The 23,075-nt window shown below is 51.6% G+C and overlaps 1 protein-coding gene across 8 annotated transcripts; it reads right to left on the bottom strand.

Annotated features, from left to right (window-relative positions):
• Window positions 1–238: 238 nt before the first annotated feature.
• Window positions 239–22,748, bottom strand: FCRL4 (Fc receptor like 4). Of its 8 annotated transcripts, XM_036069823.2 has the most exons (12): window positions 22,308–22,743; window positions 20,490–20,510; window positions 17,531–17,785; window positions 16,211–16,465; window positions 15,627–15,911; window positions 14,375–14,662; window positions 8,584–8,697; window positions 7,475–7,502; window positions 5,932–6,014; window positions 5,641–5,709; window positions 1,410–1,441; window positions 239–1,310 (listed from the first exon to the last, which is right to left on the bottom strand). In XM_036069823.2, the coding sequence occupies exons 1-12, from the start codon at window positions 22,387–22,389 to the stop codon at window positions 1,194–1,196; spliced, it is 1,629 nt and encodes a 542-aa protein (XP_035925716.2). In that variant the 5' UTR covers window positions 22,390–22,743; the 3' UTR covers window positions 239–1,193. The 8 variants fall into 8 exon arrangements, with proteins under 8 accessions (XP_035925716.2, XP_077934622.1, XP_077934621.1 ...); XM_078078496.1 differs by lacking the exon at window positions 1,410–1,441 and having other exon boundaries at window positions 239–1,363; window positions 17,531–17,782; window positions 22,308–22,747; XM_078078495.1 differs by lacking the exon at window positions 1,410–1,441 and having other exon boundaries at window positions 239–1,363; window positions 22,308–22,746.
• Between the last annotated feature and the right edge of the window lie 327 nt (window positions 22,749–23,075).

Here is a 23,075-nt window from a genome sequence, read left to right as displayed (position 1 = left end):
TTGTTGATTGTAACCCTGTGGTGCCATCTCATGGTGTTATGTTGTAGCTCCGTGTATTTCCTATAAGCTGCTGGTTGCATCTAAAAGCTTGATTGGATTCAGTTTTGATATTTGGGGCATGAATACGTTGTAGGTAACATTGAATACTTCCATCAGGAGGCACATAATATCAGGCTATTTGGTTTTTGATAGAACCTAATCAGTAGGTGTCCCATGAAATATCTGGTCAAAATAGTGGTTTGCTGTTTCTTTCATTCTTTCTTCATTTATTGGAAGAATTATTTATTCCCACATCAACTATTTGGTGGTGGGGAAATAACATATGGAGAATGCAACCTGTGGAAATGTGCTCACTGCTGTCGGGTTGCTAATTATTTCTAGGCCTTTTCAGTGGACAGACCTAGGAAATAAATATCTTTTTTAAAAAAAAAAACAGGGTTTGACATCAGCTTATGCTGATAACTTCCAACTCAAATTTAGATTTGTATGGCTATTAGTTAACTTTTTAATTCAATTTTTAAAATTTCTTTTCTCTAATGTTAAAAATCTTTGTCTGAAATAACATTAACATAGTTGCCTTTTGCTTTTGGAAGCTCAGCCTCGAGCCTGCTTCTCTAGCTCTTCAGATGATTTTGTAAAGTACCTAATATCTTGTTTAAATTCTTTTCTCTGTAAACCACTGGAGTGGATTATTTTGTCTGCAACTGAATCCTGCCGGTATAAACAGCATAAGCAGGAGGGGTGGCTCTGGGCATTGTCTGGGAAGGACCTAGGCACCACTCATAGCTAAGCCAACTGATGCAGATGATCCCCAGTGGGACAGTTGGAGACTCGTTGAGCAGAGACCTGAGTCACTCAGTCGTGTCTACGTGCAAATTCCAATTCACCAAAATTTGTGCTTCTGCCTTTCAACAGGAGTACTTCTTCCCCATTTTTCCTTTCCCCTAAATCAGACCCTGAGGGACACATCAGGTTAGGCTCAGAGCAGGTGCGCAGGGTCTTGTCTCCCCCGTGGACTCTGGTCACTTGAGCAAGTCTCTCAGTGGCCGCCCCATCACCATTTCAGAGCAGGTGAATTAGGAGTCCCGGATGTGAATGAACACTGGCAAGAAGAACTGGTACGTTGGAACCAGTTGGTCACTCCAAGGACCCCGAGGACAGCACCGAGCTGGGGGTTTTGGATCAGGGACAAGTCATGCGAATTGGACATTCTCATAACTTTCCACGGCGTCTTCATCCTGAGACCTGACCTCTCTAGCTGAGTCCTCTGGGAGCTGTGTCTTCACCGAAGAGTAGACAACTGAGGTGTGCTGGGGTGGAAAGGAGATAGAAGAAGAACTGGAAAGAGAGAGGGAGGATGGGGCTGGAGGTAGTGGTGGGAGAGAAAACAGTCAGGGACTGATACTCACCTTGTCCTCTAGAGATGTCCTGGACGTGCTGGCTGTGGAGGGAAAGGGCCTCACTGAACTATGGGTATCACGACCCGTTTAGAACAGGCTGCAAGCTTTTCCCCAGAGGTTGGGAGCCATTGAAACTTTTCCACCTGTGGTTATGTTTCCCACACCCCAACCCCCAATGTGTCCTATGTGATTTTCTCTTTTACCGTTTCTTAACCCAGTCCTCTGCAAGTTCTTTATAAGCTCCATTGATCTGTAAGGTCCCTCCTTACTACCACACCAAGAAACCTTGCTCCCTTCCTTTACCAGATATCGACATAGAACGTCTCTCTGTTTTAACTTTTGCCTCTCCTAACTTAGAGCTCCTCCATCTCATCCTAACCTCAGAGCACCCCCGTGATTGCTCAGCAAGTTCCCATGAGAGTGCTTCAGGTGTGTGCCCATGGGAAAACCCTCTCTCACATTAGTGTGTTCTAGTTCTTAGTTTATTTCCATGGTTTTCTAGAGAGGGAGCTGCAGTGAGAGGGAGGGTTAGCAGGTGGGATTCGCCAGATACTACATGTTAGAAATTAAGGGTCTCAGGGAACAGGATGGAAGCATCAGAGCCATTATGGAGACAGAGACCAAAAAAAGTGCCTCTGGGATAATTGGGGCTTCTCTCGTTATCACCATATTCTTACCATTGAACTTTCAGGGTTACAGATCTTTTTAACGATGTGGTAGAAGCTATGTACTCTTTTCCCAGAATGTTAATCATATACATGGAACTTTGTATACAATTTTAGGGGCTTCATGCAAACCTCAAGGAACTGGGGAAGAAATCTTGCTACAGATCATTAATACATAAAGTACCTGAAATTGAACTAGTCCACCAACAGAGTGCTCAGCTTCAATGGTGTTTTGACAAATACATCAAAGAAAGAGTGCAAAGAACAGCAAATGATCAAGCTAACTCTATAAGATGCATTCAATTAACCCAAACAACTTGGAGGCAGTTCTAATTCTACCATTCAAAGGGTCCTGATTAGTGGGGATGGCTGAGAAAGCAAAGTGACTGACAAAGCAGGTGGTCCGTGTTGGTCAAATATAGTGATGGGCTCCATAAGCAACAAATACAGTAAGACAGAAGACTCGGTCTTAGCTTTGTCTTTTGCAGCCTTTGGGATCATTGGAAGCAATGATGTTTGACATCGTTTGTAAAAGAAGTTCAAGATCAGGTTACAATTGAAATTTCTAAGAGGCACAAAGATATTGGGGATTTTAAATTCCCACGTGAGGTGCCATAGTTGGAAAAGCAACCTATGAAATGGGAGAACATATTTGCAAACTACATAACTGATAAGGGGTTAATATCCAAAATATATAAGAAACTCATGCAACTCAATAGCCAAAATACTATTACTACTAACTTAATTAAAAAATGGGCAAAGAATAGACATTTCTCCAAAGACTTACTGATGGCCAACAGATATTGAAAAGGTACTCAACATCACTTATCATTAGGGAATACAAACAAAAACTACCATGAGATGTAAACTCACACCTGTTAAGATGGCTGTCATTAAAAAGACAAGATGACAAGTGTTGGTAAGGATGTGGAGAAAATGAAGCCCTCCTGTACTGTTGGTGGGGGTGTAAGGCAGTGCGGCCCCTGCGGAAAACCAATATGGAGAGTCCTCAAAAAATTAAAAATAGAACTACTGCATGATCCAGCAGCCCCACTTCTGGGTATATACCCAAAGGAACTGAAGTCAGGATCTTGAAGAGATATTTGCACCCTGTGTTTGCTGCAGCATTATTCACAGTAGCCAAGACATGGGAACAACCTAAGTGTCCATTAACCGATGAATAGAGAAAGAATATGTGATACACACACACACACACACACACAGACACACACACACAGAGTGGAGTATTATTTAGCCTTAAAAAAGAAGGAAATCCTGACATTTTGACAACATGATGGACCTGGAAGATGTTATGCTAAGTAAAATAAGCCGGACACAGAAAGGAAAATACTATATATCCTCACTTTATATTTGGAGTCTAAAATAGTTAGGCTCATAGAAACAGACAATAGAACAGTGGTAACCAGGGGCTGTGGGGAGGGGGAAGGGAAGTTAAGGTCAAAGGATACAAAGTTTGAGTTATGAGGGTGAACAAGTTCTATAGATCCACTAGAGAGCATCGTGCCTATAGCTAATGATACTGTATCATATACTTAAAATTTGCTAAGAGGGTAGATCTTACGTTAAGTGTTCTAACCGGGCACACAGACGGTAAGAGTAATAATGGGGGTGGAAGATAACTTTAGGAGTTATCATTAGGAGATGATACATATGCTGATGGTTTCACTGGCATATACTTATCCTCAAATCATCCACTCGTATGCATTAAATATGTACAGCTTTTTTCCATGTCAAAAAAAGTAGTGAGCTACTTAAAATACGCTAGAACATGGATGAGTTGCAGAACATTATTATGTTAAGGGACAGAAGCCAGACAAAGAGACTACATTACATAGGTTTCCATTTACATGAAATTATAGAAAAACAAAGCTCTGGGGACAGAAAGTGGGTCAGTGGTGGTCAGGGTAGAGCTGGAAAAGTTATCTGCAAAGGGGCAGGAAGGGACTTTCCGGGGTGTTGGAAATGTTCCACGTCTTGAAGGTGGCGGTGGGTCTGGGACTGGATACATTTGTTAACATTAATTAAATTGTGCATTTTAAATTAGTGAATTATACCATATGTAGGTTATACCTCAATAAATCTGATTAAAACCATAACTTTGAGTGGAATAGAAACTCGAGGGCATCACACTAAGTACAATTATAGAACTTGTGTTGCACTTACGCGATAGTATTTGTGTGTGTGCATGTTCACACCGGCCAACAGTACAATCTGTCTCTCTTACTGTGGATTACAATAAAAATATTTGAGAGCCACCAGTCCAGAGGGTTGAGAGCGCTGACTCGCAGCTGGTGGTATTATCAACACATTGCCGAGGCAGCATGTGTCCCCAGGGACAGAGGACAAGAGTGTAGCCAAGGGGGCCCTGTCTAGTAGGGCCGATGGGTACCAGGGGCCTCCAGCAGCAGGAAGCTGGATGTGAGTGATGGGGGAAGGAGGCCCCGAAGGGTCAGAAGCACCTGAGGGGATTAGAGATGGCCAGCTGTGCCAAAGGAGTTGCAGGAAGGAGCATCTGACAGGGAGCCTCAGAAGAGAGCGTGCACGCACCTCACGGGAGGACCCACTTCTGCACCGGCCAGCCAGACAGCCGGCGCCAGCTCCCAAGCACCAGCTGGGTGCGTCCTTCCCGCTCAGGTCCCCAGCGCCCTCCAGGCCAGTGAGGGGTGGCAGCCACAGAAACAGAGAAGCCAGCTCCATCCTATCCTCCCGCCCCGGCAAGCTCCCATCCTGAAATTTGCCTGAACGAGTGGAGGGCTAACTGTTCTAGTAGCTGAATTGAGACTGTGACAATGTCTACCTGCTGTCCGTTACCTAAGAGACTGGAGAACGTGTTGAAAACCCTGTACGGCCAAAATGTTCATCCAAAGGGCCTGGGCAGATCTCCCACAGAGTCAAGTTTCAAGAAACAGTGGGAAACACAATTTTTGTAATGAAGTCACAGGTCTTACTTGTTCAGTGTATTGGTCACACAGGGTTGTTTATATGGACTAACTGAGCATTTGTCTATGTATATATATACATTATGTGAACATGTATCTATAAATGTTTTCACCACATAGTAGGTGGCTTGTAAACCTCATCACTTGACTACTTAATTCATTACTCAAAAGAAATTTTCTGGGGCGCTTGGGTGGCTCAGTCGGTTAAGCATCTGCCTTCAGCTTAGGTTATGATCCCGGGGTCCTGGGATCGAGTCCCGCATTGGCCTCCCTGCTCAGCGGGGAGTCTGCTTCTCCCTCTGCCCCTCCCCCCTCCCGCTCATGCGTGTTCTCTCTGTTAAGTAAATAAATAAATCTTAAAAAATTTCATACATACACCTTCACGATCATGATATTGATTAGAAGGATGTTCAATTTCTGTTCTGATCATCAGCAAAGATATATAATGGATTTTTTAGTGTCTTTTTTCTTTCTTTAGAATCCAAGCACCACTGCAGGGGTTTTTATCTGCCTTGTTTGCTGACTGACTCCTTGTACGTTCAGCAGTGCCTAGCACCTTGCTTATGTTGAATGAAGGAATATAGTTTGCACCCCGAATCTTCCCCAGGGACTTACCGGCCGCTTCTTGTCCCAGCTGAATAACCTGGATCTCAGAATACACCAAGCCTCCCTCTCCGGGGTGCCCTGCAAAGGAGAAACAGCGCTTTCTAGGCCGCCCCCCAGAAGTATGCGCCACACAGGCCTCTTCTAAAGCTCGTCCCCACGCTTCTTGGACGCAGGATGAAGCGGTGCTTTCCTGCGGGTCTGGGTTTGCGACCCTGTAAGGAGACCAGGCCTCCGCCAGGCCTCAAGCACATTATCTCTCCCTGGCTCCAGCGGGAGCGGCTTCCTTGCGGGGCTCCTCACCGTTATCATATAACAGCTGCAGTTCCACTGGGGCAGGGCAGCCGGCACGGGGCGCCTTTCCTTGGCCTGGGGCGGGAGGGCTCCTGTGAGACACGGAACCGCATGATCATCCCTGGAACGGCATACGGTGCACGGCAGCGGGATGGCCAGAGAGGGAGGGGCATGGGGGGGGGGCGCCAGCCGAAAGCAGGGGACCCGGGATCCAGAGAGGGAGGGGTACAGGGGGGGCGCCAGTGGAAAGCAGGGGACCCGGGACTCAGAGAGGGAGGGGTATGGGGGGGCGCTAGCGGAAAGCAGGGGACCCGGGACCCAGAGAGGGAGGGGCACGGGGGGGCGCCAGCGGAAAGCAGGGGACCCGGGACCCAGAGAGGGAGGGGCACGGGGGGGCGCCAGCGGAAAGCAGGGGACCCGGGACCCAGAGAGGGAGGGGTACGGGGGGGGCGCCAGCGGAAAGCAGGGGACCCGGGACCCAGAGAGGGAGGGGCACGGGGGGGCGCCAGCGGAAAGCAGGGGACCCGGGACTCAGAGAGGGAGGGGTATGGGGGGGCGCTAGCGGAAAGCAGGGGACCCGGGACCCAGAGAGGGAGGGGCACGGGGGGGCGCCAGCGGAAAGCAGGGGACCCGGGACCCAGAGAGGGAGGGGTACGGGGGGGGCGCCAGCGGAAAGCAGGGGACCCGGGACCCAGAGAGGGAGGGGCACGGGGGGGCGCCCGCAGAAAGCAGGGGACCCGGGACCAAGGGGGGGGCATACGAGGTTGGGGGAGCAGGAGGGGAGGGGTCAGCAGATGGCAGGGGACCGGGACCGGGAATAGTTTAACTGGACGTTCAGTAGGTCCATATAGAGCCCGATTGTTTTTTGAGAGCAACCGGAGGACCACGGTGTGGCGGGCTGCGGGGACCAGGCTGACCACTCTGTGACAGCTTAGTAACTACCACCTCAGAGACAGAGCGACCACTCTCAATTGGTTAAAATCCTCGCCTCATCCCCAGGAGGTGGGGACCCCATGTCTTCACACCGTCCCGCCTGGACAAGTCAGGAAGGAACTACACACCACCTGTGCCTCAGGTCACTGGCTACCACCCAGGCCCGAGACACGCAGGACCATGTTTTCCAAACCAAGGTTAAAGATACAAAGTCTGAGGAGCATATGTGCACGTGTGGGGCAAAGGAAAATGATTCGAAACCGAGACTTCCCTGGAAAACCTGGCACAGTCACTGGGCAGGTATTTACAGCCACGCATCGTCTGACTGGCGTGTTAGCTGCACCAGAAATATTGTGTGCCCACCCAGAAGACCTGTCATCTTTGGTATCACCCATTTGGATGAGTGGATAAATTTCAAATAACAAATGGATCCAAATACCTGCAAAATCCATGATAGGAACTATTAGAAGGTTCTGTAAGTTGTGATTTGGGTCATTTCAAGGGATGTGAAAATGCGGGCACCTAGCCACAGGGACAGAGAGACAGGACTTGACCTAATTGTGTGAACCCACAGTTCTGCATATTCTATTCTTGGAAGACCCGAAGGCTGAGGCCTCACCTGGCTGTGCTTCCCAGAAAACCATCTCCTGCAAAACAAAGCAAAGGCACGTTCGTGTCAGCAGAGGGAGCTCATTCTCAAACAGTTCCCACACACAAACTGCCTTAGGTCATCAGAAAGAGTCAATTCAAGCATGCACCCTGTCTTCAATTTTTAGGAAAACGATCTGGAAAAGAATGGAACAAAGTGCATAACTTGCTGGGGACAGGGCTGCACATTCCTGGGTCAAACATGCAATTACTTGAGACTTGATTAAGGTTGAAGGCTGTGAAGATACACCTCAAGAAACACTAAATAGGACCAAATAGTCTGGCAGGCAGAGCAGTGAGGGGCTGCAGGCGGACTTTGAGGAGCATCCGTGGTCATGCCCGGAGGAGCCTCGGGCTCCCACTCCAGCTCCAGCTCGCCAAGAAGGCTCGTCATCCAAAGCAGCCCATGCAGGGCACAGGGACGGTGCTGAGAACAATGTGATGGGTTGAACGGAACCGATTTAAACCAAGAGACAGAGTTGGAGGGTGTGGGTAGTTGTTCTAGAGCTGGAACAGCTTCTGTGCCCATCTCCCACACGAGGCTCTCTAGCACCTGAAACTAGTCTGAGCTGGGCCAAGGCAAGAAGCCTCCGGAAGCACGACTCTCCCCCAGGTAAGGGAGGAGCTGGTGGGCTGGTCTGGGGGGACTGCAGCCCTTGGAGCGCAGGATGGCGGGTTCGGGCTTTGGCACGGGGAAGTCTCCGAGGAGGAGGAAGGATATGGATTAACCAGCTCCCATTCTCAGAGCCCTGTGACATATTGTGACTGCCCATTTATGGGGGATTTAGAATGGGCTGAAGTGTGTAGTTGACGAGTCTGTATGAGCCAAAAAACGGCCCAGAGAAACAGTTTGGATTAAGTTTTTGAAACTTTACATAAAAAAATTGTACTTCCTTCCTTAGTGAACCCAACTAGTACAAGCAACCCTCAACAACAGCGTCTGTTCAGCTCCCCTCCGTGAAGGGTGTAGGTCTGTGGGTGTTGGGGTGGTGAGAGGGAGAATGGTGGGCGTGCTGGTGACCGAGGTGCTTGGCAGGGACAGGGCATGGCCTCTAGCAGAGGGTAAGAGAGAGCACACACCTGACTTCCGCTGGTGCCGGTGGCAAATCCACAGGGCCACCGCCAGGAGAAGAATGCTGAGCAGCCCCCCAGCAGCTCCCACAGCAACAAGTCCACTTCTGTTCCCCGGAGTGCCTGAGGGGGAAGAGCTGCGTGAGCCCCGGGGAGAGGGCCATGATGCCCTGGCACCTTTCCTCAACGCGGCTGGGGTCCCGAGCCCTGGGGCGGGGAGGGATCTAACGGACAAGGGCGAGGCCAGGGCTGGTGCACACAGGAGGCAGATTTCCGCTCTGGGCGGCCGGCCTGAGCTGAGCGGCAGGACGGGACTCTGTGCTCTGGTAGGAGGTGCAGGCTGAGGGTCTGGGGGGGCCGTGGCAGAAGCGGAGAATGCAGCCAGCTCTCTCCACCGACCCACCGACATCGGTTCAAAAATTAGCATTTGCGGGGAATCTCTCTCTTTCTCTGTATGTCCCATCTTCTAGCAATCTGGCCTCGGGAATTTCCCCAGGCCACCTGGGAAGATGTGACCTGACGCTGCTGTGTCAGCCCTTCAGTAGGACAGGCACTCCCCACTGGGCACTCGTGGACCAGCAACACCATTACAAAACCACAGTGGGACACCACAGGGAAACAGCACCGTCTCCATCCTTATAGAAGCTCCAAAGGGGAGGAGAGAAGCTGGCGGGAGCAACACACTCAGCTGTTGGGGTTTCTGATTTTTCCATTGGGTCTGTTCTCCTATCTTCTCATTCAAGAGACTTCATTTGGCAGATTCGTTCACTCATTGAGCCGACCTTTACTGAGTCCTGCCATGCCAGGCCTTGAGGACAGAGCAGTGAACAGGACAGTGAGGTCCCTGCCCTCCAGGAGTTTATAGCCCAGGGAGGGGAGGCAGACAATAAACACACAGGTACATTTGTGAAAAAGCAAACGTGGAATAAGAGGGGCAAAGAGTGTGGGGGGGTAGAGGTGCTTTGCGTGCAGATCCTTGGTCCCCAGGTAAACCAAATTCAGACTTCGGATGCCAGTGCCACAGAATTACACAGGGAACATTCACATATCAGAACGACAGCACCACGGACGATAATTCCCGGTTATGGCGTGGTGTTCTGCATCTATGATTCCTGCCGCAAAGCAGGCACTCGGTACACAGGGCCACTGGCCATTGGTGACATTTGTCTCCACGCTTTCCCTTCCCGACAAAGTCAACAAACCCGACGTCTGACCTATGAGTGGTTCCGCCGGCAGATAGTAGTTCATGGGGGTCACGAGCCCAGCCTCCCCACCATGACAGCTAAACCAGAGGAGTGGAGTGCCGGGGAGAGATCCACGGGCAGAGCAGCTTGGCTGCTGTGTCCTAGAGTGAATCTTCCCGATTGCCTGCTGGGGCAAGCACCTGTGCAAAAACAGAGTCAGCCTTCTGCTGGGTACCTGGGGTTCCAGACCTAATGAGCGGAGGGCAAATCTTTCCCCTTCCTGGTAACTCTATCTCCTAGAAGAAATGTCTACTCTGGGAGGAGTTGAAATTTATCTTAGTTCAAAAGGCACAGAACAATTATGCACCAACAAATAAGAGAGTCTAGAAGAAATGGGTACATTCCTAAAAGCATACAACCAGCCAGGACCGAATCATGAAGATTAGACAGACCAGTGATGAGTAGGAGATTGACTCAGTAGTAAACCCTCCCACCAAAGAAAGCCCAGGCCAGATGGTGTCACTGGTGGGTTCTACCAAACACTTAAAGAAGAGTTAACTCCAAACCTCTCAAAGTCTTCCACAAAACTGAAGAGTAGTGAACATTTCCAAACTCATTTTATGAGGCCGGCATCACCCTGACCCCAAGTCAGATGAGGACACGACGAGAAAAGTACAGATCAATATGGCTGATGAACATAGAAGCAAAGATTTCCAAAGAAGATATATGAGTAGCCAATGGGCACATGACCAGGGGCTCAACATCACTGATCATCAGGAAATGCAAATCAAAACCACAGTGAGGTATCAGCTCACACCTGTTAGAATGGCCATTATCAAAATGACAAGAAGTAGCAAGTGTTAGTGAGGACTTGGAGAAAAGGAGCCCCTCGTGCACTGTTGGTGGGAACGTAGGCTGCTGCAGCCACTGTGGAAAACAGTATGGAGGCTCCTCACACATTTAGAAATAGAACTTCTGTATGATCCAGCAATCTCACTTCTGGAGATGTATTTGAAGAAAATGAAATCACTATCTGGAAGAGACATCTGCCTCCCCGTGTTCACTGCAGCCCTATTCACAGTAGCCAAGACACAGAAACAATCTAAGTGTCCACTAATGGACAAACGGATCAAGAAAATACGGTACACATCACCATGTATATATCCAATGGGATACTACCCGGCTGTGAAAACCATAGCCTGCCATTTGCAACGACATGAACGAAACTTGAGAACATCATGCTCAGCGAAATCAGTCAGACAGAAAGACAAATACTGTAAGAGTTCACTTAGATGTGGAACCTAAAAACACCGAAGTCATAGAAACAGAACGACGGGTGATTGCCAGGGGCTTTGCGGGGTGAGGGAAGGGCGGGGCGTTTGTCACAGGTCATAAACTTCCAGTTATAAGAGGAGTAAGTTCTGGGGACATGATGCACAATGTGGTGACTATGTTAACAACACCGTATCACCACCTATGTCCCCACCACACGCACGTGCACACGTGCGTGCACACACCCACGCACGATAATTACCTGCAGTGACAGAGGGGTTAAATAACCCTATTGCTGTAATCATTTCTCACAATATACATCGAGCAAATCGCTAAGTTGTATACCCCGAATTGATACAATGTTATATGTCATATGTTATATGTCAACTATATCTCAACGAAGGTGGAAGATAAAAGAGAACAGTGTAGACTCTATAACTAGTTTGGCGGGTTAAAATCCTCCACGTCCTAGCTGTGTGGCCAGGGAAAAGTATTTAGTCCCCCTGTGCCTCAGTTTTCTTATCTATAACACGGGGAGGATGGTAACCAAGTATCACTGTGGGTGTTGGATTCAATGAGTTAATGGACGTCAAGTGCTGTGAACCGTCCCTGGCTCGCGGTGTGTGCTGTTTCTATGTATCGGTTCTTCTCTGGTGCCCCTCACACTGCACCTGGGCCCTCAGGAACTTCATGCTCCCCTCGATCAGCTCAGGCGACACCCCCACACCTTAGCTTGCACCCACACAGCACCACCCTGGCTAACGTTGACCCATTCTATGGACCGAATTGTGTCTACCCCCAAATTCATGTGCTGACGCAACTCTAACCCCCAGTGTGCTGGTTTTGGGGATGTCAGGGGACATCAGGGAGGTCAGGTTTAGACGAGGTTGGGGGGGTGGGCCCTCCTGATGGGATTAGTGTCCTTACAAGAAGAGACACCAGAGACACCTCTCTCTCTCTCACCCCTCTTTGCCGTGTGAGGACACACCAGCTCCAAGAAGGCAGCTGTCTGCAAGAAAGAGGGCTCTCCCCAGAACCTGACCACACTGGTACCCTGATCTCAGACTTCCGGCCTCCAGGGCTGTGAGAAATGAATTTCTCTTGTTAAAACCGCATGAGCTAAGACAGCCCACGTTAGCCTGGTGCTCCGGGCTACTGCAGAGTTTCTCTGCTGCTAGAAATTCTCCCATTTCTGAGCCCAGAGATTTTGCGTAAGGTCCACGAATAGAAAAGGTCTAGTAAGAAACTCCTGCTCTGCCATATGTCACCTGAATCCTTGACATCTGCTCACTCTCTGAGATCACCTGTTTCCTTAACAGAGGACGACGTCTGCCTTGCAGGCTCGTGCGAGCCAGGCCAGGGCCATGTGTGAGCAGCCAGCTGGCTGCCCAGAGCTCAGGAGGTGGACGCATCCTACTGACCTTAACTCCAAGGGGAGGACGAACACCTTCACACAGGTGTGCATTTCCAACAGACTCCTCACTGCCCTCTTCAGGGAGCGTAGCCTTGGGCTCCCCAAGGACACTTTTCAGTACAAGAGCCTTCCTGGATAAGCAGCCCTCCCATCTTCAGAGCCCCTCTGGGTTTCCGGGCCGGCACGTCTTCGGGGGGTGAGGGGAGGGTGCCCCTTGGCAGCTTGTTGCTCTGCTGACCTCTTCTCCCTCTTGAAACGCCATCCACACGACTACCAGGCTCAGTCTCTGCCCATCTGTGCTGGGATTGCACCCACTCTTACTGTTCACTGAGAAATATCCAGAGTGAGAAGCACACAGTCCGTGGCATCCGCTGGTGGGAAGACCTGCCCGGGGAGGGCCCCTTGGTCACAGGACCCGCCTCGAGGGAGCTGAGGGGAAAACTGCAGAGCAGCTGGGCCGCCCGTGTAGAGGCCCCTTCCCACAGCTGCTGCCCCGACTGTTCAGGGTCATGGCTCTGTCAGGGCTCAGCACTCACAGAGACTGCACGGTTCTCTGCCTGCGTAGCATGGCGGGAGGACAGCGGGCACTGGCCTGTGGGCTCCTTCGGAGGACTGGCAATGCCCTCTGTGTCTCTGAGCTAAGGGATTGTGTGGAGGTATATACCCTTTGTGGCCTTGTGCACATTACCAAACCTTTCTGAGCTTCATGCTCCTTTTCTGTAGAATGGAGATACCGATATCTTGGTCTTCTGGGATTGTTACTATGGTCAGTAAAACGACGTGTGTAAAATTCACTTATTCCGTAGATACTTACTGAGTGCCTAACGTGGGCTAAGCCCTAGTCCAGGCACCGGGGATACAATAGTGGTCAGAATAAAGAGCTGCCTTCGTGAGGCGAGTACGGGGGAAGTGGGAGGGACAGAGACAGGGCACGGCAGGTGGGGATTAGTGCTTCGAGGAAGAATCCAGGGGAGTCTGGAGATGGGGTGCCAGGGTGAAGGGCTCCTGTGTTACACAGGTGGTTTGGGAAGGTCTCCCTAAAGAGGGGAGTAGACTCCTGGGGGAGGTGAGAGGTGAGCATGAGGATATCACAGAAGAGCAATGCAAAGGCCCTGAGGTGTGATCATGACTGGAAGGCTTGAGGAAGAGACAGGGGGTCATGGTGGTTAGAGTGGAGGAGGGGAGGGGAGGGAGGGGGGAGATCAGGTCAGAGCAGCAGGGCCTCAGGGGCCAATGAGGATGATGGCTGTCACTCTGAAGGAGGTGGGAAGCCAAAGGAGGATTTTGTGCAGAAGAGCAACATGACTTAGAGTTTCCTTCTGATGCTGCACTGGGAATAGACTGTGCACAGCAATGGTGAAGCAGAAGACCAGTGAGGATGTCACGCAGTAACCCAGGGAAGGAGCCCTGGTGGCTTGGGCCAGGGGGTGGCAGTGGAAGTGGGGAAATGAGTCACATCCTCGCTATATCCTGAAGGTAGAGCCAGCAGGACTGGCAGGTGGATTCAATGTGGAAGACAAAATTAGAAGAAGAGTCAAGAATGAAGCCCCGAGTTTTGGCCTAGGCAAGTAGGAGAGTGGGGTTTTACATTTACCCAGGGGTGCTCCAGGCCGTGAAGACTCACAGAGAGGCGAGGACCCTGTAGCGCGGTTAACCGGCTAATGCTGCTCTTTGACGTCAACACACGGTGGAGCAGAGTACAGACGCACACAACTGTCTCCAGGGCGTGACAAGGCTCCTGGCCAGCACTCCCTCACTGGAGAACCTCACCGTAACCTGAGTATTAATATCTGCGTGAAGAAACTGCATATCGCCATGGAAGGCGGCCAAATGGAGCCAGAAAGGGGAGAATCACCAGGAGGGCTGGCCATGTCCACCCCTAACCTGAGAACACTGAGCATGAACAAGGTCCATGGACACTCAATCTCACCTGTGACGGTGACGTTCAGGGCCCCGCTGCGGGCCAGGCCGTGGCCATTGTCCGCCGTGCAGTAGTAGCGCCCCGCATGGCTCCCCCTGACGGCAGGGATCTCCAGCTCTGCTCTCCGGGAACGCTGGCGCTTGCTCCCCACACTCTCCCCCGTGTCCTCTCTGTGCCAGAAGAACGTGGTGTCCCCTGTGCCTTCAGCCACGGAGCAGACGAGGACCAGACGCTCCCCTGCAAGCACCTGTCCCCCCTGGGGCTGGGTCTCCAGGAGCACTGCCGACACCGGGACACCTGCGTGAATGAGACAGGGCAGGTGAGGGCAGGTGAGGCTAGGTGAGGGCAGGTGAGGCCAGGTGAGGGCAGGTGAGAGCCACCGGGACGCCTGTGTGAACACGAGAGGGCAGGTGAGGGCAGGTGAGGCCCAGGTGAGGGCAGGTGAGGGCAGGTGAGGGCCCCCGGGACGCCTGCGTGAACACGAGAGGGCAGGTGAGGGTCCGTGTGGGGAGGGCAGGGCTGGCACGTTGGATGGGGACACTCTTTATGTGACTTGAAGACATACTCCAGCAGGGGCTGGCTTTGTAGCCTGTAGACTGTGGAGTTTGGACCTAGAACGTCGCCAAATGTAATAGTTCCATCGTGACACACGGAGCCCCAGGAGAGAAAAACTGGTTATCCCTGAAGACGCCTGTGAGTTTTGTCTGATGTCCTAGCTGGCAGTCTGGATTGTCTGCGGGGACAGGTGGCAGAGACAGTGGCCCCACCAGGCTGGACTACACCCATTTCCAGGAGTCCTGCTTTTGTACCTGAGACAAGACGATACTTACCATGTTTATCTTTACCTGTGTTCCTCTTGTGCATCGCATGTGGTGGGCACTCCCATTATCTGCTGCTATTGATTAGGAAGAGGCTGAGGCTGATCTCCTCAATAGTTTGCCCCAAGATCTGGCCTTCTAGAATGTGTCAGCTCAGGACACCTTGCTTTTTGTTTGTTTTCCCTAACTTTTGTATCTAACTTCATGAAACACTCTATCATTTCATGCTAGAGTTCCAAAGGGAGTCTGAGTTTTTAGAAAGATCGTGGTAGAAATGAGCCCTGTATTTCTTTTATTATAGTACCTGACTTCTCAGTGCCAGCCTGCATCCGTCAGGATGACTAAATCCATCAGTGCTGGGCAGTCTGTCCCCGCACAGGCCACGGGGAGCCGTCGGGGAGGGTGCCACAGCCCCGGCCCTCCACCGGCTCTCCGACACTCACCCTGCACGCGGACCTGCATCGGGAGGCTGTGTTTGCGGATGCTGGGGACCCCAGCTGCGGCTGCACACCAATAGGACCCCGAGTCCTCTCTCCAGATGGCTGTGATCTGGAGTTCCGGGGACCTGCTCCAGTTGGATAGCATGACCCCGCGGTCCCTGAAGAAGATGAAGGACAGCAGAGCATCCGGCCGCTCGAGGGGCAGCCGTGTATGACAGCTCAGGTTTGCAGAGCCGCCCTCCGTAGGCTGGGGGGGTGTGACTTCCAGCTTTGGACGTGGAAATAGTTCTGGAGAGAAGAGGTAAACCGAGTTCTCAGAATGCGGTACTTAGAGCCCCGGGATGGGCAGGCTTGGCTTCTTGGTCCCAGGGAACTTCAGACAGACACACAGCAAGACAGAGACTCATCGACCCCACTATCCCATCATCCTTTCCCAGCTCCCAGTGCAATGACCCCGCTCACTGTGTTTGCTGGAGGACCTATGCCTCTCATTATCCAGAGTTGGGGCATCAACGTATGGATCCCCCATCACACCCAGCTCCCCACCCTGACATTACTCAGCAATCTATATGAAATGAAGAGCTTACCTTGAATTTTAATAATTCTGTTACTTGACTTATAGGTGTAATTTCTCTCCAGAAATCCAATGCATTGGTAATGGCCGCTGTTGTTCAAACTTGCTTGTGGTATCAAAAGATCCTGGCCTTTATCAGAGGTAGAGATAACTTTCCCATTCCAGCTGTATTTCACAGTGCCCAGTTTTTCTCTCCCCTTCACCTGGCATCTCAGAAGGAGCGTGTCGCCTTCAAACACGGAGTGTGGAGCCTGAAGGATGAGCCATCCTGGAAAGCACACAGAGACGAGAGCCTGTCACTCAGGAACACCCCTTTCCTCCGTGCAGCTCGGCTCATGAGGCTAGACTGGTTCTCTTTTCTCTTCCACAGGATTTAGGTTCCTGCCCCAGGCTCACTCATTTCCTTCCAAATCCTCATGACCTGTTTTGTAAATAAGTCCCAAACACACCAACCCGGCACCTGTTTCACACTCAAGGACAGATTCCTAGTAGAGGATTCTAACGTGGGGATGGAGAGCTGAGTGGGAGGTGAGTGACACTCAGACATTGTCGAACACGGTTAAAAATCGCCACCAGCCTGCTCCCCGGGTCCCAGAGCCAGAGTCACTGTGGAGGGAACAGACTAGAAAGTGTCACCGTGCACTGGGGCTCATTCTGCAGCAGGCTTGTGGTCAGACACAGACCAGGGGCGAGGGATGGGGAATGGGTCCCGTGCGGACATGCTCCTGCTCTTCAGATCCTTGTGAGAGGTCAGTTCTCTCCTCTCTGTCTAAGGCGACTGAGGGACGGCCTCTCCCCCAGCGCAGGGCCATGCAGTGGTCCAAATCATTCTCTGCGAAGTAGGCAAATCGGGACAGGAAGAGTGGTGCCCCCGAGGCGGGAAAGCAGGAGTAGGGAAGGGACAGGTGTCAGGACAGGTGGGGACACAGGCCTGAGGCGGAGATTCTTCTCCAAACTCTTGTCCGAGGCCACTTTTCGCACCTGCTTGGTGCTCAGTGCATTCTTGTCTGTGTCGTTTCTCCTGCGGGTGGCGGCTGTGCGTGCCCAGAGGGCCGGGGCTAAGGTGGCTTCCGTTTTGAATCCCCTAAAAATGAACTCCTTCCTCCACTGTGTAAACGTGCAGGGAGGTCTACTGATTACCATTAGATGATGAAACTCTAATGTCAACAGTAGTGTGAAAAACACCTGTAGACACGAGGAGCACTAAGGACATGAGGCCGGAGGAGGTCGGGGCTTAGAGCAGCAGGAAGGAGCCCGGGTCTCGCCAGCTCCGGGGGACTAGGATGCACCGGAACCACTTCTAATGTTTGCACTAACTCACCCTCTTGCTCACCTGAAGAAAAGATCAAGCTCACGTCGTCACTTAGCAGCGAGTCCTGGGTCTGGCATTTGTACCTTCCAGAGACACGGGCCTTGAGGGTGTTTCCTGGGGTCTCACATAGCATTTCTGTCCCGAGGTACCACCGGTACCATTTTATGTTCCCTGCTGCGCGGACGCGAGGTGCAATGCAAGTCAGAGTCACTACCTCTCCTTTGAAGAAGGTGGTCCATGGAGGATGGAGGGAAATCATGGGTTTGGGTGCAGCTGCTGAGGAAGGAAGAGACAGAGTCTGCGATGGAGACCCCTGTGGTCCGCAGCGCAGTCTTCTGTGTGGGACGGACCCGAGGACCCGGAACCCCCCCGGGAGGACTGCGGGTTCTCCAGCTGTGTCCGCCTTTCCTGGGAGTGTAGTGGCCACTCGGTGGTCTGTAGGAGCAGGCTGGCCTTGAGGGGAGAACCCCAGCAGGCCCCAGGTACTGTGGGAGGGAGAGACGCTGGCCGGCCCTCGGGGAAGTCCCTCGGGACTCCCTGCTGCCCGCCCGTGCTTGGTCACCGAAGGTATTCAGAACACGCCACTGTGGCCTAAAAAGTATCTTGAGCTGATGGTATTCCAGAATAGGTTTCATATTTTATTCCGAACACCCATACCTGCCTAACAGCAGAGCCTCCCCAAAGAATACTGTTATAAATCGCCTCCCCAGGAGCTGCCACGAAGCCCTGACCCTGATCACCAGGGACTCAACAGATATTGTCACAAACTTCAGCTGCCATCTATCTGTTCTCCAAAGGGCTGGCTTGTCTTTCCTGAATGTCGTTTGTTTTCCCGCAGGTGCCCTCATCCCGGCCCTTTCCCTGCTCAGACCGTGTCCCAGCCCCAAGTCCTAACCGTCTCCCTGGCTCGCAGTTTCTGCACGCCCCTCTGAAAAGGGAATACACATCTTTCCCCTGCTCACCTATCTTTTGTTTGTCTAATTGGCCGGCCTCAGTGATAAACTTAAGAGGAAAGAGACATTGTTCTTCCCTGGGATGTTACTCGCTATTGGAAACACGCTCTCGCACACCTCCCCCTGTCTTGCTGCTGTCCAGCCCGCCGAAAGATCCGTGGGTTGATGGGCTGACCGCACGCAGCTGCACCAGGGAATGGGATTGGAAAGTGCCCTCTCGGATTCTGGCGGAGAGGCAGGAATTCAGGACGCTGGGAATAGTTAGCGGCCACAGGATGGAGTTCTGGGTGAGGGGTTGTCAGGGGAACAGAGCCGGGAGGGGGGTGGGGACAGGGGTGCTGCAGGACGTTTCACCCCTGCCGTAAAGGAGCAAAGCAAGATCAAGTTCAGGGTGGGGTCGGGGGGAGCTCTCTTATAGTTTTAGGTGCCTCCCTCCTCCCCCAGCTTCCTGCCCTGAGCCATCAGGATGCCCGAAGTTGTGACAGCTACCACATTTAAAAAATCAATATTCGATTCAATTTGTTCTGCAAATTGCCTATGGTAATCTAAATTCTGTGAAGCAGAAAATAAGCCAGATTATTTCCATTTGCATTATTTTTATTTTTCAAACTAAAATCTCAATTATGGGGGTATGTAATTTACCATAAAATTTTAAGTGGAATCCCTTGAGGTGTGTTTTTTCTTTAGTACCTTGACACTCAGATAAGGAGGACTATCTACCTTTAAGGACCTACAAATGGTTGCTTTTCTAAAGCTTGGGACTTGAAGTATTCTTACCTTTGTCTGCAAGAATGCCCAAATAGATCTTTTAGTTACACCCAAATGTAAAGGAAATACCCTCCCTGTGTTTCGGGGCAGAGAGTAACCTGAACGCTCGTTTTAGATGAAGCAGCTCAATGTTCTGTTTGGTAATGCAAACGTTCATGTGTCTCTGCAGACTTTTTCTTTCTCTCTTTAGAGAATTGCATAGTATGTCCCATGTTTCTAGTGAGTCGTGTTTCTCCTGGAGAGAACAGAAATCCCCACTGTCTGTATTCCTGGGAAGCCTCTGGGATGGGAAGTGGGGACTGGGCAGCAGTTCTCCTGCCCCAAGGAGGGGAAGCTTCGGCTGGGGGGGTGCAGCCAGATTCCTCACCGGTCCCGTACCTGCCCCCGCCATGTGCTGCAAGAAGACACATCTTGTCGGGGCCTCGTGAGGCTGGGATTGAGTCAGTGAGCTCTAGCTTACCCACGTCTAGCAGCTGATCTAAGACACTTTCTGTATTTTATTTCTCCATCCCGGAGTGTTTAACAAAGTTCTGTCAAGTTACAGTCTCTTCCCAGTTGGGCAGCGATTTGTGGGAGATGGTCTGTGTCCAAGCACCGAGCGGAAGGACTGCGGAGCCAGGAGCCGCAGGGGAGAGGGTGCACGCCAGCTGGCTGGGGCTGGGCGACAGCGAGCAGCCCCCAGGATGAACTCGGTGCTCTTGAAGGGATTTTCAGGGATTACTACTACACCTGGAGACAGCTCCCCCAGAAAGGGGGCCTTCCTGCTGACCAGAGGATGGGTGCTCAGAGGCATTGTGATCTGAGCTATTCACAGCGTGCTGGAGTTTGGGATGCAGTGGTTGCAAGTGGTTGTGGCCGTGCTGGGTTGGGCCACGGAGGGTGGAGAAGCAGAGCTGTTTGCGCCCCGGCCCCCCTCCGACCCCACTGGGGTCTCAGCCTATTCCTAGTGTTCCTCTAGGGGCTGCGCACTCTGTCAGGCTGGTCAGCACCCCACATCAGGTGGGGACACACCCCTCCTTGACCTCCATGTCCTGCGTCCCAGGCCCCTTAGGTTCACCCGACACAATGGCGGATTTGGCCCAAGAGTGTGACTCCCAGCTCCTAGGGTCAGGGTCATAGGACGGGGTGACGCTGCCCTGCCTGAAGTCCTCAGGATGAGGACGCGGGTACCAGGCCCCCCCTTACCAGCATTTCGTGCAGAGATGGTCACTAGGATATCTAGAAACATAAAAGAAAAAAGGAAAAGGGGACCGACTTACCAAGGTGTCCACCAACTGCGGCTGCAAGAGAGGTGAGGGCCGAGGTCAGCAAGAGGCGTGGGCCGAGCCCTCCCACCCAGAGAGCCCACTGCCCGCCCCAGCCCATCCGAGGGCGGGAGAGGAGCGCCCAGCTCCACCACCCGGAGAAGCCAGGGCCACCGAGGCCTGAAGCTGAGCCGTGCGGCGCCGGGCAAGCTACGGCAAGCTCCCAAGCCTGCCTCTCCTCATCGGTCACATGGGGACCATCAAAGTGGCCTCGTAGTCCTATTTCAGTGAGTCTAATTAGTAAGTCTTCCATGAATGGCCACTGTCACTCTTCCTCAGACACGACCGTGCTGCGGCTGCTGTCCTACGGGGCTTCACCATCTCCTCGCCTGGGACGTTAGTCTCCTTCAGTACCGAGCAAAGTCAAGTCACACCCAAGCCCGACACCCCGAGCAAAGCCACTTCCTCCATGAAGCCTTCTGGGATGCCTGTGGGCTGCCGTGCCCTCACGCTGCTCTAGGCTCAGAACACCGCAGTCACAGCTCCCTGGGGCTGGAAATTGGACATGCAGCGCGGGACGGCGGCTAACAGCGTGGTCCCAATGCCACGGGTGGGTTTCCCTCCCGGCTCTGCCACTGCACGGAGCTTAAGGCAAGAGACTGTCTCTGTGCCTTGGCTCCCTTATCTGTAAAATGGGATTTATAGCAGTTCCAGCTCATTGATTGTTAGAAGATTGGATAGATCAATACATGGGATACTCTTCGAAGAGTGTCTGGCATAGTCAGGGCTCAGCAATTAATTATTAATTACTATCAGCAAGAGTGAATAATTATCACACATTATCTTATAACCCACTGTGTAATATTTTTGTCTATATTTTCAAGTCAAATGCTCTTGCACTTGTACCTTGATTTCCTCATTAGAGGGTCAGCTCTTGGGGGCAGAGACTGTCCTCCACGTCCCTGTGTCCTCTCGCTGCCCAGCACTGCGCTGTGCCCAGTGTCCCCCTTCATTCACTTTTTACTGAGTTCCCATGATGTGCCAGCCACACTAATAACTGTTCCTTTAGTTAGGGTCTGGACATGCAGCTGGGAATAAGACAAACCCGCTTCATAAATATTTACTGTACGACTGACTGACTGGTCTTTGTTTCCCTAGTTTGAGCTACTAGGAAATCAGTGCCTCGCTTGGACAAATATTGAAAATAGTACAGAAGCAGGGAGAAATAATTGAAGGGAAACAATCTTATTTCTGCTCCTTTCATGCTTTTTGCAATTATCAGAGCAGGCATGATCGTAGGACGCCGAGAAGGAAATAACTATTCCCAGCAGAAGCTCGTTTCTACATCAGCTTACAATTAGGACATTCACACAGACTCAGTTCATCTTTCAGCCTGGGTCTTCATGATCTGTGATTGGGGAGGTAACTGAATCTAACTGCAGATTTTTTAAGTTTTTTTTGTTTTTAAGTTTTTTTTAAGTAATCTCTACACCCAACGTGGGGGTCACACTCACAACCCTAAGATCAAGAGTCAAGCGCTCCACCAACTGAGCCAGCCGGGCAGCCCCTAACTGTAGATTTTTTATATGGAAAAATAAGCCCACTTCTTGAGTAGGAGGAATTTTTTGTAGGCAATTAAAAGCAAGTGATGGACGCACTTTTGGAAATCAATCCCCCCCAATCCCCTCAGTATCTTTCCCCTTGGTTCATTCTCTGTGGCTCTGAAATAGGAGCATAAATAATCCACTTGTCCCAAAGTCCACAGGGGAAGCCTTTGGCTCATGGAGAGGCCCTGGCTCCTCCTCGAGTGGAGGCTTCCCCACCCTCACTTACCGAGGAACAGCAGAGACGCCCATGGGAGCATGGGAGCGTGCCCTGGGACCCCGAGGAACAGCAGAGACGCCCACGGGAGCATGGGAGCGTGCCCTGGGACCCCGAGGAACAGCTCGAACGAGGCGCAGGCCCAGCGGCCGGCAGTGGGCGCAGCAGGGTGCTTCTGAGAACAGCTCGTGCAGTCATCAAGTGAAAAGGGGAAGTAGAGGAATCTTTCTTAAAATACCAGCAGCATGTTTCCTGGTGTCAGAGACTCCCGAGAACGAAAGTCACTATTTAACAGAATGTCTGAAGTAGCACTCTGACTTCTTGGGGTGAAAAGCTCCTCAAAGCTTTAGTTACCATATTTTCAGAAACTCAGCCACTGTCTTCCAAGGACAATGCAACACATTCTCTCTGCTACCAGATACGAGGCAAGACTGCAGTCCTGCTGAGATTCACATAATCCGAGGAGGTACCTGAATCACTCCAGAGCTGGAGAAGTTCTCTTTCTTTTCTTTTTTTAAGATTTTATTTATTTACTTGAGAGGGCGTGCACAAGCAGCAGGGGGAGGGGCAGAGAGGAGGGAGAAGTGAACTCCCTGCTGAGCAGGGAGCCCAATGCAGGGACTTGATCCCAGGACCCTGAGACTGTGACCTGAGCTGAAGGCAGATGCCCAACTGACTGAGCCACCCAGGTGCCCCAAAAGGTCCTCTTTCAATGCAGAAAGACACTCCTCCGAACCCCAAGGCCTCTGCTGGCCCACTCCCAGCTGACCATTCATATAT

Source organism: Halichoerus grypus, chromosome 7 (assembly GCF_964656455.1).
Source record: "Halichoerus grypus chromosome 7, mHalGry1.hap1.1, whole genome shotgun sequence".
NCBI lineage: Eukaryota > Metazoa > Chordata > Mammalia > Carnivora > Phocidae > Halichoerus > Halichoerus grypus.
The sequence above is the reverse complement of the archived record's forward strand: the minus strand, read 5'-3'. Positions and strand labels throughout refer to the sequence as shown.

What these genes read in the sequence shown, in the direction of transcription:
- FCRL4 (XM_078078495.1), bottom strand. Translation starts at nt 22,389, where the DNA reads ATGCTCCCGTGGGCGTCTCTGCTGTTCCTCGGGGTCCCAGGGCACGCT. An exon ending in GGCGTCTCTGCTGTTCCTCG is followed by an intron (nt 20,511 to 22,307) that starts GTAAGTGAGGGT and finishes CCTCTCTTGCAG; the next exon opens with CCGCAGTTGGTGGACACCTT. An exon ending in CCTGAACGTCACCGTCACAG is followed by an intron (nt 8,698 to 14,374) that starts GTGAGATTGAGT and finishes CTTCCCCCTCAG; the next exon opens with GCACTCCGGGGAACAGAAGT.